The 14,673-nt window shown below is 48.1% G+C and overlaps 1 protein-coding gene across 4 annotated transcripts in view; it reads right to left on the reverse strand.

The window, feature by feature from the left end:
* The window catches only part of Klhl29 (kelch like family member 29), a 287,828-nt gene that overhangs the window by 127,507 nt on the left and 145,648 nt on the right, over positions 1–14,673 (reverse strand). For 3 of the 4 annotated variants that reach the window (XM_045149551.1, XM_004663761.2, XM_045149550.1), the window contains one exon: positions 14,020–14,349. In XM_045149551.1, the coding sequence (XP_045005486.1) occupies positions 14,020–14,304 (285 nt within the window). In that variant the 5' untranslated portion in view covers positions 14,305–14,349. Of the gene's footprint in view, positions 1–14,019; positions 14,353–14,673 lie in introns of all 4 variants that reach the window. The other variant, XM_045149552.1, reaches the window with a different exon arrangement.

Genomic DNA, 14,673 nt, shown 5'->3' on the forward strand with positions numbered 1-14,673 from the left:
TGCAGAGGCCAGAGGACGACATCTACAGTACTTCTCTAATACACTCTCAGCTTATTTCCTTGAGATAGGGTCTCTCTCTGCTCCCCTCAGCATTGGCATGTGAGGTTGTGCCTGGCTTTTTACATGGGTGTTGAGGATTTAACTCAGGTCCTCATGCCTGCACAGCAAGCACTTTCACCCACTGAACCATCTCCTGAGCCATGGTTCTGGGCATTTTGTATTGGAGGTTCCAGGCAGACTTCCAGAGAAAAGAATTAGAAACTAGAAGTGTAAGCTTTGAAGAAATAAGCCTGAGTTCAAATCTCATTTCCTACTACTTATGGGCTACAGCACTGAATAAGTTCCCCAGACATTCTGAAACTCAGTCTCCTCATGTATAAATGAAAACAACTGCAGACTTCCATGTGGGGTGGTTGTGAGAACTCAGACAAAATATGCAAAGCCCTTGGTACACTGCCTGGCCTCCATGAATGGTTAAAAAAGCAAACAGAAGAAAAGAACAATAACAACAAACACAGCCATAATCACAAGCGCTAACAAACAGAACGTGGGTCGGAGCCCAGGACTGCTGGGAACACAGGTTCTGGATTTGTGATGGAGAGACAGGGTAGATGATTTCTCATTTCATGGAAACACAGAGATTGCTTTGCAAAATGCCTTCCTTACTTGGGAATTCCTTTAATCAGGGAGGCGCTTATGTGCATTTCAGGATGCATTTAATTCATCTCTAGGCAAGTGACTGCTACGACTGCGATGTCACAGGAAGAGCAAGATGTAGCCATGGAGCTGCTTTCAAATGAGGACACCACTAAGGAAAAGCAGAATGTGATTTTCAGAAATGCATAGATTTTTTTTTTTAGTAAAGCCAGTGGATTTCCATGACTACACCTTCTACCCACAATCCAATGTGATAATTCAACACAGGTTTACTGAGCACCTAACAGGCAAGTGTGAGATGCTCGCAATTCAAAACCCAAGAAGACAAGGACAGTGGTGTCAAGAACCCACGTTCTAAAGGGAGTCACCTTCTAAAGGGATTAGTGAGGAGAAGGTCATACAATGAAGGCCATGGTCAAAATAATGACCGATCATGCTTTCAGAGCACTTCCTAGACATTAATGTAGTGCTTTGCATTATTAATTAATTTAATCTCCCCTGCAGCTCATTGCAATAGCCAGTTCTATGGTTACCTTCTATGGAAGAGAAAAACAAGCTTGTGAGAGGACAAATTAACTTGCTAAAGATCATACAATTAAAAAGAAGAGTGAAGATTCATACTCGGCTCATTTGATTAGTCTGGGCTGCCAACCTCATCTGTGTGCAAGAAAACAGGTGTGTTGAGTAATTATACAGCTGATGTCCAATTGGTATCTGCACTGAGACTGGCTAACAGGGTTGGTTATCCAGCTGATCACTTCACTTTGTGTATAAAGAAACCTGTTGACCCCATCTGTCTGCCCAGACCTCAGCTGCCTTCTCCTTTTTCTTGTTGCTCTCAGGCATGCTATTGGACAGAAGTCAAAGGGGAAATCCTGGAACAAAGAATGTGGCAAAATAGAGTCATGCCATTTACCAATGGCTTACTCCTTCAGAATGGGACCATGAGCATCTCTTTAGTCCCTGGACTTCCTGGATGGGCAAAGTCAGACACAGTTAAGGCCAAGATTCACTTGGGTAGGCAGATACTGGGAGCTTCCTGCCCCACTCCCTATTCAGGTTGTCTTTGAGGGCAGGCATGCCTCTGCTCCAAGCCAAATTTTTGGATTTGATAACCAGAGATGAGCTATTGTTCATCTTTTACAGAGCTATGTGATGAAACTAGGGTGTAAGCTAAAGTCATGGAGCACAGTGGTATGCTCCGAGATGCTCTTTAGCCAGGAGCCTGCAGGATCTTAACACCCAGCTAGCAGGTGAAGGGCCCTTAGTCTGGGTCAACAGGGTCTGTCAAGTGGCCCATGCAATACTGGGACATCGATGACCTGACCATGGTGGGGTTTGTGTGTGTGCTGGGGCTCAAATCTTTGTTATTTAGGGGGCCAGAGGTGGACAGACATTGGTGAAAAGGCTTCTGGTGACTCTGTGATATCACCTGGGCCTCAGCTATGAAGTCAGAGATTTCCACGAGATGGGAAGACAAGGGACATGGAACATCTGGATGGGAAGATCTGGCAAGGAAAACATACAGTCTAGTGATAGATATAGCTGTCTCCTATTTCTTCTGGAGGAAGTGAAACACACACTTTGCAGAGTCTGCAGACCTGCTGAGTGCCCTGGCCACATTAATGGGCCCCGTCAGCCTGGTGAGAGAAGTGCTGGGTCTCAAAACTGGATCAGTCCAAATTCCAGTCACCAGCTTCTTCCTTAGTTATTAACAAAGAATATGATGTTGTACAATGGAGTCTAATTCATGGTAACTTTTAATGCCTTTATAACACCAATTCACAATATTCCCTCCTAATCTCAGCAGATGAAAAGTTGCCACTATTGAATTCCAATTAATATGAAATATGGGTACAATATATTTTGCTCAATATCATCTCCTCAGCCTAATATTGTGAAGGAAAAATTGAACCCTTAGCATATTCCTGATGGAACAGGGCGTCAGTACCTCTGCTTGGTGCTCCTGGTTGGGATGGAAACATGGGTGCTGCGGGGCAGGGGACAGGATTCTAGAGTTCTGACTGATGAATCTTTCTTTCTCCATTGCTTTGTTCTCACAGTCAGCGTCATCTTCAAAGCAAGGGCAGGTTTTAGCCCAAGTGAAGTAGGCCCGCATCTCTGCTTCAGTATCCTGAGGTTCACAGCCCAGCTTCACAACTAGGTGGTCCTTTGCTCTCACGTGACCCCATTCTGGAGACTGGCTTTCCTACTGTGCTTGGCAGCCCAGTCCCTGTGGAGCTGCTGTGGTTGGGGCACAAGCAAACCGGGGAGCTAGAGCTTTTTTCCTCTTGGCAGTTACCTGTGAGACAGGTTGGATCTTCCTCAGGGACATCAACTCCACAATAACCCAGGAAGCTCTCCTGGTTGGGCCACCTTCCAGCTTATTCCTTAGTTCTTCCTCACATGCCAACCAAGTATGTGTGAAGTCTGTGTGCAGTGCCACCACAGGAGTAGTGTGCCCTTTCTGTGTTGCTGTAATTGGCACTGCTATTTTTCTTAATGAAGGGACTTATTGATGTGTCACCTCTCCTGAAATAGCACACAGATATTAAATCTCCTTTTTTCATAGAAAGCTTTTTTTTTTTTTTTAAAATTATTTATTTATTTATTTGAGAGTGACAGACACAGAGAGACAGACAGATAGAGGGAGAGAGAGAGAATGGGCGCGCCAGGGCTTCCAGCCTCTGCAAACGAACTCCAGACGCGTGCGCCCCCTTGTGCATCTGGCTAACGTGGGACCTGGGGAACCGAGCCTCGAACCGGGGTCCTTAGGCTTCACAGGCAAGCGCTTAACCGCTAAGCCATCTCTCCAGCCCTTTTTTTTTTTTTTTTTTTGAGGTAGGGTCCCACTCTAGTCCAGGCTGACCTGGAATTCACTATGTAGTCTCAGGGTGGCCTTGAACTCAAAGCAATCCTCCCACCTCTGCCTCTTGAGTGCTGGGATTAAAGGCTACCACTCCCAGCTTTGTTTTTATTTTTATTTTTTCAAGGTAGGGTTTTGTTCTAGTTCAGGCTGACCTGGAATTCACCAGCTTTGTTTTTAAATGTATTTTCGTCTTCTGGTTTTTCATTATGCTATGATATTCAGAGCCACACATTTGCAACTTCACCACTGTTAAACATACAATTTAAGAGTATTCACAATGCTTACAATGTAACTATCACTCTATCACTACTATTTCTGAAAGTTGTCCATCACTCCAAACAGAAACTCCACCTGTTAAACAATAATTTGCCACCTTTACCTCAGCTTCTGATAATTGCTAAGTCTGTTTCTACAAATTGAGGCATTTTTAGGTATTAAGCCCACTTGCCTGGTTATTTTACTTAGACCTCACTAGAGCCTAGTGAAGTGAGCATTCTTGTACCTAGTAGATAGTAGATAGATCAGGCCACTTAGCAGGTCAGGTATGCTGATGGGCCCTAGTCCCCATCTCCTGACCCTGACTTACAGAATTTTCACCACTCCAAGCAGCATCTTGGAACATGGCCTCTCCTTCAGGTCCCCAAGAAGACTCTGTCCCTAATACTGAGAAGGTTAGAGAGAAAAGACATAGCCACTAGATTACTTCCTTCTGTCTGCTCACCAAGCAGAATTGACTAAATGCATAAGGAAGCCAGTGACAAACCAGGGGTTCCTTGGCCCCAACAAGCAAGGGTTCTGATGCACCCCAACTCCCCACCCTAGGATAAGTCCACTGAGAATGACTGAGGAGTGAACAAGAGAGCGTGTCCCCACTACCTTCCTTTTCCTCAGCAATGCAGTCAGCTTCTACTGCCATTTAAGGATGTAACCAAGTCAAAGCAGTTGCTGAGCAGAGCATCTAGCTTTGCAGCATGACATCTTTGAAACAAAACAAGAAATGGAGAGAGGGAGAGAGAGAGAGAGACAGACAGACACAGAGAGACTGACCCCAGGCTCAGTGGTCTCAGACATCCTGTACCTGAGCAGGGTCTACGCCACCCCACCTGCTAGGAAAAAGAGTGGTTTGATCAGACAGGCTGAAGAGAATGGCAGCCAGGTGTCAGGAGACGTGGAGCTGGACCACAGAATCCTATACATCTTTTGGTCCTCACATGTAGCATTATTTCAGATCACTGATGAACAAAATTGCTCCTGTGGTAAGTTGGGAGCCAATTTTTTTGGGTGATGTCATTAGCAGTGGGGAAGATCATCATTGAATGTCTGTTCATTAAGCTGCTCATTCAAAGTACTTTCCTGTTGTACTGGGTTGGGCCTCTCTGAGCTCTATGTGCCTCAGCTCTGCTAGGTAATCCTGGGCAAGGATTCTCTCTCAAGTGAGGGTAATGATAATGATGTTGGACTAAAGAGATGAGTGTTGGCAAAGTGTTAGAACTGTGCCTGGAAAAAGTTATTGCATGCGCACTTTAATAAGATCAGCACCAAATCACAGAAAAATGGAAGAAAAATCTGGAGAAATTGTGAATGCTTGAAGGAAAAGGCTGTGGTGCCATGACTTCAAACTTTGGGAGAGAAGAAAGAGGAGTAATAGCTAAAGAAACCAATGCTTCACTGATATCATACCCGTCCTGCCAACCTTATGTTGCCATACGGACACAGGTGCCACTTATGAGCTCAACAGGGCTTCCCCGGGCTCACCATGTGGGTCCTGCCTTCCTCATCTTCATCATAGGCTGCCCTGTACACTCCTCACTGTTTGGGAGCTGGCTGCTGTACCATATTCCCTCCATTAGTCAGTAAAGATGATATCCAGAGCACCTATCTTCCCTAGCCCAACAATAGAGACAAATAAATGAATAAATATTTATATATGCAAATTCATTCTGTCCTCAAACAAGTATTGAGAACCTCTACACACTGAGCATCCCACAAAGCTTATATTTACTAGGAGGAGAAATGAATAAATGGGTAAGTATCATAAAATACCATATCCATTATAATAGGAACATAAGTAAAAGTGTCATGGGACTGAGAAATAACAGCAATGTTTTTTCCACCACAGATGTGGTCACATTTAGGCTGCCAGCTGTGGAGTGAACAGGAGGGCCTCTGGGCAGATAAGAGAGAGAAAGGAAAACTCGAGGAAGAGGGAGTGGTGGGTGGAACTGCCCTGGAACATGAAAGCTCTTCATATGATCAGGGAATAGTGGCTTGGCTAGAGTGGATGTGTGTATGTGGGGGTGGGGGTGAAGCCCCACCATGAACTCATGGCTCAGGTATGCACTGAGTTGGGAAATTTCCTCAGACAGAAACAGGCCCACAGGAAGCAGAGGTAGTGGTGAGTGACACCGTGGTGGTATTCAGGCAAGCATCAGACAAATTCCTATATGCTGCAGTGAGTGCTTACATGAATGGAAAATGGGGAAATGCTCACACTGCAGAGTGACCAGTGAGTCCATGAGTCAGGTGAGAGCTCCTTGCAAGTACTAACCAGGCCCAACCCTTTAGCTCCAAGACAGAGGAGAACTGGGCATCCCAGGTGGTATGGCTGTAGATGACACAGGTGAGATCTGAGGATGAATCCCCAGCTCTTGCCGTGAGCAGCCCTGCCATGGAGGCAGTTTCAACGTACTTAGTTTTTCAGAATGTATTAACACACAAGAAGCCCGGGACGCTGCACTACATATGGCTTCAGTGTTGTGCTTTTGGGAGGGGCGTTAAGCCCAGTTAGGCTAGGTGTATGATGCACGTGAGAGAAACACGGGTGGGTCATCTGGGTTTGGAAGATGTTTTCCTCACTGAAATTGAGGGGACTCCTTGGGGCTGGTAGAAAACAACACAGAGGTGCTCAAAGTTCCCCTTGCGTTTATTTTCCCCAGATTATTTTTAGCATTGCAGACAGCTCCTCTTAACAAATGTGCTGGGTTCTGAAAGTTCATTTGTAATCTGGCTGTTTAGATTTTGCAACATACTTTCCCTAAGAAAAAAAATCTCCAATGTTCTAAATGGTGATGCGACTTGCAGGCGAGTTCTACAAAGCCTATTCAACCCGTCATGTTGCTAAAACACTGTCCTTTCACAGTGAAAAAAATTGTTTAATTGCAACATTAATGAAATGAAAGGGAAAGCCACTGTAAGTGACTAAGAATCAGATTTATGCTGATCTTGAATGATGCTGTTGGCTAAATCCCAAGTTAAGGAATGGAGTAGAGGTCCTCATGAGCGCTTTTGGGAAACTGACCTGGGTTGATGCGAGTAGAAGGAAAGGGCCATCAGACAGTCTGAACCTGTGGCTAGTGAACATCTGTGTCTCGCCACTGCTCCCTTTCCTGATTTCAGCATTCCCCCAAGATCTTCCCAAAAGGCCTATTTTCTTATGTCTATTTTCACAGGGAGAGGTCCGTGAAAGGCCTCTCCTGGGGGTGATGTTTTAAATATTCACAATCAGCAGGATGGGCACGGTGGCACGTGCCTGCCATCCAGGCAGTTGCAAGGCAGAGAGGCAGGTGGACTGCTATGAGTTTGAGGCCAGTCTGGGCCCATAATGAGTTTTAGGTAAGCCTGGGCTACAGTGAGACCTTCTCTCAAAACCCAAATCAACCAAACAAAATGACAAAACCCCAGTATGCGTAGGTTAGCATCTGTCTTTGTGTATGTCTTGGACACAACAGTGGCCCAGTCCTCTAAGTCTGAGGCATCAACAGATCAAGTATAGCCTTCAGGGTTAGGAGTGAAGTCCTTGCCTGCAGTGGGTTCTTGAGGTAAATGCATCTCTAATATCCACTAAGGCCAGCCGGCCAGCCTACTCCCGAGTAGCTCAATCCTTGCTGGGTATCTGAATCCTCCTGGGCCATGCTCTTTGAAAATGGGGTGTGAGTAACACTGGGCTGTCTAAGTCATGATTGCCCAACACTGAATCCCATACCCCCTGGCAGAGCAGACAGAGTAATGGGTAGACCCTTTCCCTTCTGCACTGGACACAAAATCCTTGGCCAGAAGCAGGGAATTGTGTCTAAGCAAATGTGTCAGAGACAAGGGGGTACCAGTAAAAATAAATAAATAATCATTATCCTACCCATCTTTGATGCGGCTCCTTGGCAATGTAGTCTTGTAGTGACTTCCATCAAGAGATAGGACCTTGCTCTCTCTTGGAATCTGGCTTAGAGATGTCACTTGTCTTGCTGATGGGATTTTAGCTGAATGCCTCACATCACGGCTAGAAAAGCACCCACACACTGACTTTGCTCTCTTGCTGCTCCAAACTACCACATGAATGAGGCTGAGCCAGCCAGTGGAGGATAAAAGGCCATCCAGAGAACTGAGGTGCCTGGCCAACTTTCCACCAGCCACAGATGTGTGAATGAGACAGCCTTGGTTATTAGCTATTAGTAGCCCACAGCTGATCCTAGAAAAATGACAGAGCCCAGCTGAGTTGGCCAGGCCAGAACCAACCAGCTAACCCACAGAACTGTGATGGTAAAAAGTCTGGGGATGATTATTACGTGGCAAAACTGACTAGTACAACCTGCTGGGCACAGCCCATGGTGCCTTTAGCTGCCTTTTGTCCAAACTAGGTCTTATCTCTTAGAAATGTGATAAAATACACAACCTTTCTTCCTCTTTAGTCAGAAATTGAAGTTTGAACCACTCAGGTTTACATTGCCCAAAAGGTAAGCTTTGAAATGGGTGCTTTGGAGATGAAGCATTTTTCATGTTTTGTGCAAACTTTGTGACTGACAGCTGGGTTTTAAGTCAATAAAGATACGATCCACACTGTAAGCACAACTAAAGGTGAAGGTGCAAGCCGTTAGCTCAGTGCTAACGCACACAAGTTGCCTCACAATGCTTTATCGGGCCTGATGGTTTATCACAAAGGGAAGTCACAAACACTTGTTCTTTGAGCAAACCACAGCCTTCAGGAAAAGCACACGGACTGGAAATGTGCTTCTGAAAGGGCTTGGTGTCACTCTTCCCTACTACACTCGCTCAGCAGCCTTTGGCTGTCAACATGAATACAAGAGATGGGATCTGAGAAAGGCCCTGCATCCACTCATGGACCTGAGGCCACATGACAACAGGGACTGCTTGTTGGGTCTAATGGTCTTTCCTATGATCCTTAAGGAGACCCCAGATCATCTTCCCCAAGAGGAGGATTCCTGGAGAAAGGGGTTCAGCTCTGGGAAGGGATGTCCTCTCTGATGAGCCTGTTCCCTCCCGGGAGCCTCCAGTGATCACAAATGCCAACCCCTGAGTGTTCAGTGCTTGGAGAGCTGCTTTCCCAGCGCCTCTCTGCTCTCCTCGGGCCTCCGACACAGGCTACATTGCAGTTTCTTAGCCAGATTTATTTTCAAGGGCTGAGCTCTGAAGGGACGATGGGAATGTTTCAGCCTGAGTGCTCCTGACCACAAGGAGAAAGATCTCCCATGCATTTATTTCACAGTATCCACGAGTTTTCTGCAGTCCATTCTTTCAGGAAACAATTGCATTTTATGAAGCCGTCCCTTTTCTGTTTCATCTGTCAAGCAGGTTTGCTGAGAATAATTTAAATTTCATGTAGCAGCCACTGCAGGGCGTTGGTGCCTCCTTCCATTCCCACAAACAGTCCTGGCACAGAACCAGCTTGTGCCTTAGCAGTTCTCTTTCCAGTGCCTGGAAAGCTAATGGGGGGTCAGGAACACAGTGCTGTCCCAGCTCCCCAGTGTTACCTATTGCCACCTCAGAGGTAGACTGAAACAGCTCAGTGAGGCCCGTCCTAGCACCACATACCAGGCTGGCTTCCTCCAAGTGTACGGATCCTCCAGTAGGCCCCGTCACTCGTTGACCTTAATGTGTGCTCATGTCTGCGTGGACAGGCACCCATGTGCGAGGGGGTGTGTGCCTGTCTGTGCACATGCGGGAGGCCAGAAGTGAACAAGGGCACCTTCCATAATCACTTTCTGCCTTATTTATTGAGACAGGGTCACTCAGTTAACTTGCTTGCATTGAGGATACACTTATCTCCACCTCCTGAGTGCCAGGATTACAGGTGTTAGCTGCCAGGCCTGGCATTTATGTGGGTGCTGCAGGTCTGAACTCAGACCCTCATGGCATGCACTTTACTGACTAAGCCACCAGCTTAACCCCAGTTTGACTTTTTAAAAATGTTTTTATTTATTTATTTCTTTTATAAAAATATTTTTATTTATTTATTTTTGAAAGAGAGAGAGATAATGGGCACACCAGGCCTCCAGCCGCTACAAACGAACTCTAGACACATGTGCCCTCTTGTGCACATGGCTTATGCAGGTCCTGGGGAATTGAACCTAGGTCCTTTGGCTTTGCAGACAAGCACCTTAACGACTAAACAATCTCCCTAGCCCTATTTATTTATTTCTAACCAGACACACACACACACACACATATGGGGATAGGGGAAGGAAGATGAATGTGTGTCAGGGCCTCTAGCAAATAAAGTCCAGATGCATGCACCACTTCATGCATCTGGCTTTACATGGGTACTGGGGATTTAGCCTGGGTCATTAGGCTTTGCAGGCAAGTGCCTTAACTACTGAGCCATCTCTCCAGCACTAGTTTAACTTTTAAAATTGAACTTTGAGTGCTTACTCAGTGGCTCATGCTGTTTTAGGATTTTTCACACATTGCAGCTTTCATGTTCCTTACTACGGAGATAACTCACTTCACAGACGAAGGCGAGGCTCAGCTCACAAGTGCATTGCTGTAGGGACCCAATTCTAGCCTGTGTGACCCACAGCCTACAGCTCTCACCAGCCATGTGTCCTCTTTGGCTTACATTTCCCTTCTGTGACACAAAAGGCAGATGTGCCATCTTCTGGCCTGAAATTTGGAATTTGTGGTCACCAAGTGGATAAGAGATGACAAAGCTGCTGTCACCATGTTGCCGACATGGTTTCCATGGTGAAGAGATGCTGCCAGGCAGCCTAAGGTGGAGAAAGCTGGCCTTGGCTAGATCCATTTCTGACTCATTGGGTGGCCTAGGTAATGTAGGTAGCTGCATTTCTCTGGGTTTCACTATTCTGAATTTCAAAATCAGGGTCTGGACACATTGCCTCTGGCTCTCCTTGGCTCTGGGAGCTTGTGTTTTGGAGGCTGGCGAGCAGTATGAGTGCTGGGAGTGAGGGACAGCAGCCCACTAGACCCACCCAGTGTCTCCGCAGTCCAGGAACTTGTGCTTTCCAACTGGCCTTTCACCAAAACATGCAGGAAATCTTTAGGCCACGAATAAGAAAAATCAACTCAGGCCTGAAGGCAGTAGTGACAGAAAGAATTTTCATCATTCTGCTGGCCAGTCCCTGGGAGAGTGGCTATCTTCCCAACCTAAGGAGGTCAGGAACCCAGATTCTAGTACTGGGCCCCTGGGGCAAGTAGGGGAGTGGGGATTCTCCCAATGACCAAAGCATGGGATGTTCAACCAGTTTCCTGCCTAGTCAAGGAGCAGGGGAGTCAACCAAGACCTGTCAACGCTGACCCTTGGCCCTGAGTTAGCATCTCTGCATTCTCAGGGGTGGTCTTGGCCCGCACACAGTAGCACCAGTCCCTTTACTAAGGACCCAGGCCAGTGGCTCAAGCAGCCCTAACATACCCAAGGCTATCAGGAACTCAGCCCTTCTCTGGCTTCTTTCACCTTCCCTACTTCCTGTGACAGTGGGATCCACACTTACCTTTGTGGAAAGGCAATTACATGCAGATTTCAGATCCCCTCCCTCAGTTACCTTATGGCTAGACATGTGAATCAGCTTCAGTTTGGGACCCAGGAGCTCTTCCTTCTCTCCTCTCTCTTGTCTCCAGGTCATTTTATATCTCACACACTCCATTTCCTTCCCTGCCTGTTGGGGAACAGTCCCTGCTCTCATGTGAAGACTGACCTTTTCCTCAGGGTGAGGGTGAAAATTCATACCTGTTCTCACAAGGAGACAACTCTGTCCCCTGGGCTACGAAGAACCATCTCAATACCTGAGGAGGACCTACCACATTCCAGGCCTGTTCTGTTCTAAGCACTTTTCACAGGGTTCCATGTATATAATGCTATCAAGACAGGGACTATTGTGCTGGCCTGTGAGCTATTCAAGGGTAAGAACAAGCCCTTCCTTGATTGATGAAGACCTGGTTGGTTGACTAGGGAAACCACTGACACCTGGATTTGGCTTGCTGTCTGTTGATGTGGTCTTGGAACAAGGTCAGGCACACAGACTAGGGGGCCAAATCTTCGGTAGACAGCAGCTAAGCCAGGATGGGCATCTAACATCTAAGAGTGGTATCCTGGCTGCTATCCTATCACTGACCCCCCTTCCCCTACACACAGCTCTCTGAAGCACCCCGAAGAACTAAGGACCTAACCAGGCATAAAACAGGTCCTGTAGGTATGAAGTTGGACTGAATAGTTTCTCAGTGGAGCTGGAATTTGGTTTTCCTACTGCCACATGCCAAGGAGCTGGCTGTTCTCAGAGGCCTGAATTTTTACTCCCTAGTCCCCTTGCTGACCACTGGCTCGTCTGTGTCTGGTTCTTTTCCTCTCATGTGGCTGTGCTTTGGGGCTTGGCCGGGCAGAATGGCAAATACTGAGCTGCTTTGGAGGAAACCAGTAGCCTTGTGGCCAGGTCAGGGCAGAACAGGGTGTCCCTAAAGGCAGAGCCCAAGGCCATGACCCCAGGAATAGTCCAGTGCCATCCTTACTGGGGCACCCACGCAGAGGGCACAGAAGTCATTAGGTGGGTGTGAGAATCCATCCTCTCTCTCCCACCTGAAGCCATTGTTGTCAGCTCTAAAGGCTGCCTGCCATCCTCCAGATGGCCAACAGCTGGCCTTGCAGAGTGCCTGCCAGATGTGGCCAGAAGGGCTGGCCGTAGCCTCCCCTGGACAGAGGTCACAGATTCAGGGAGGCCAGGGACTGGCATCCAAGGAAGGAATGTGTTTGGCTGGCCTGGGGAGGCATGCCTAAATAACCCTCCATCTCCTCTCCCATCCGGCATTTCTTCCCTCCCCAGTGGTGTTTTCATAACAGGAAAATAAAATCAATAAGGCACTGCAGCAAGATGTCAGTGCGCCACAAGCTGGCCTCCAATAGCTCCATTGTCTCGGGCCTCTGCCGGGCTCTGCAGCCAGCAGTGCTGTTATTAATGGGAAGCAAGGCTGAAAGGGAGTTTTGAAAATCACAGAGACAAAGGCACAGAGCACCTGGAGCGTGTCGTCCACCACCACGGCCACCTCACAATGGCCAGCCTGGGGCTTTCCGCCTTTAATTTCTCCTGCAACGTTTATGAAAGCAGGAAAAGAAAAGACCAGATACACACACACTCACACATGTACACACGCATACATGCAGGCCCTGAGAGGACTCCTGCGAGGCAGCTTTGAATGGCTGCAGAGGCACAGGCAGCTTGCAGAGCCTCTGCTTGGCCAAGGGGGCTGGTGGGCTTCTTTCCTTGGCCACTGGCTGCCCCTCCAGTGCTCAGGGTGTCGGAAGTCTTCACAGCAAGCACAAGGGGCTGCGAAGCTTTCACACTCAGCTGGAAGCCAGCCAGGAGTCCTGGCGACATTCAATTCTACATTCTGTTTAATATAGACTGGCTTTTGCTGTCATTCCTGAGCCTGGAGCTGTCTATTCCAGAAAAAATGGAATGATCTGGAGCCAATTCCCTGGTGTCAGCTACTGGGGTGAGTCCTGGATCTGTGGGGACTCTCACCAGTCAGGCAGGCGTGTGTGGGCGTGTGTGCGCGTGCAGGCACGCTGACCTCACAGGCTTATCATAGATAAGAGAATATCTAGCATGGTGATGAATTAATGATGAGCTCCTGACCCTGGGTGACAGGTACTGCTGGATAGGGTTTGCCCATGAATCTCAGCCATTGATGCCCCAGGGGAACTTGCAGGTTCTCAGTTCTACTATTTAGGAAGCAGTATTGCCAACCCTGAGTCCCATTCTTATTTCACTCATTCAGTAGCTTTGAACTGGGGCTATGGAGGTAGCTCAGTTGGTAAAGTGCTTGTCTTACAAGCAGATGGACTTGGGTTTGGTCCCCAGTACCCATATACATATGTGTGGTGCTGGTGAGGCAGAGGCCAGAGGAGCTCTGGGGCTTGTTGGCCAGCTAGTCTAGCCTAACTGGCAAGCATCAGGTGAAGCAGAGACCCTGTCTCAAAGGAAAGTGGATGACATATCTGAGGGCAACACCTGAGGTTGTCCTCTGGCCTGTATGTCAACATGCCAGCCACCCATTCACACATTAATAGCTTTTATTCAGCATGCTGTGGGACAATGAGTGGCACCTGCTTGTCTTCCTACAATTCAGTCTCTAGTAGAGACTTCCCAGAAAACAAGGGTAGCCCACTCTAGAGGGCCACGGTGCTTGGAGGCCTGCAGTAGTAGCCTGGCACTGTGGTGCCCTTTGGCTCCTCCAGAGAGGACACTAGCTCTTACCTTGGTGGTGACTGCAGAGGCAGAGCTGGCCACGAGGCTGGTGATGGCCTCACTGCTGCCGGTGGTACAGGGAGCGGGGGCCGTGGCTGGTGTGGGCAGTCGAGAGGGCACCACTGGAAGTGGCAGGAGGCCTGGCCGTGCACTGAGACCGCTGGCTGTGCCACCACCAGCCCCCGCAGTGACGCTGCAGATGCTGGTGGTCCCATGGGTCCCATTGACACTCCACTCACGGCGGTCCCAGCCCGCGCGGTAATCTCTTTCGAAGCGGCTCTGGTGCCGGGACATCTCGGCGGGCCGCAGCGGCTTCTCACAGGGAACCAGAGCCCGGACCTGCTGGTACAGAGGACAGGAGGGTGTTTTAGACAAACAGCAGCCCTGCTTGGCCACAGTGGGGTCCCACCACCAGCAGCATTTATTCAACCCCTGCTTTGAATTTGGTAATGGGCTTTCAAATAGAAGCTGCTTTCGGTATCACAGCCCATAAATGCTCCATCGTTCATTAGCTCCACTTCTCAGACGAGGAAGAACTGACTCACCCAGGATCATATGGCACAATGTAGTAGGCAAGACTAGAACCCAGTCACACAGTGATGTTTGTTCTGCCATGCCATTCATGCTGTCCTGAATGACACCGCGTGCACGTGGTACCTGTGT

The sequence above is a fragment of the Jaculus jaculus genome, chromosome 5 (assembly GCF_020740685.1).
Source record: "Jaculus jaculus isolate mJacJac1 chromosome 5, mJacJac1.mat.Y.cur, whole genome shotgun sequence".
NCBI classification, from domain to species: domain Eukaryota; kingdom Metazoa; phylum Chordata; class Mammalia; order Rodentia; family Dipodidae; genus Jaculus; species Jaculus jaculus.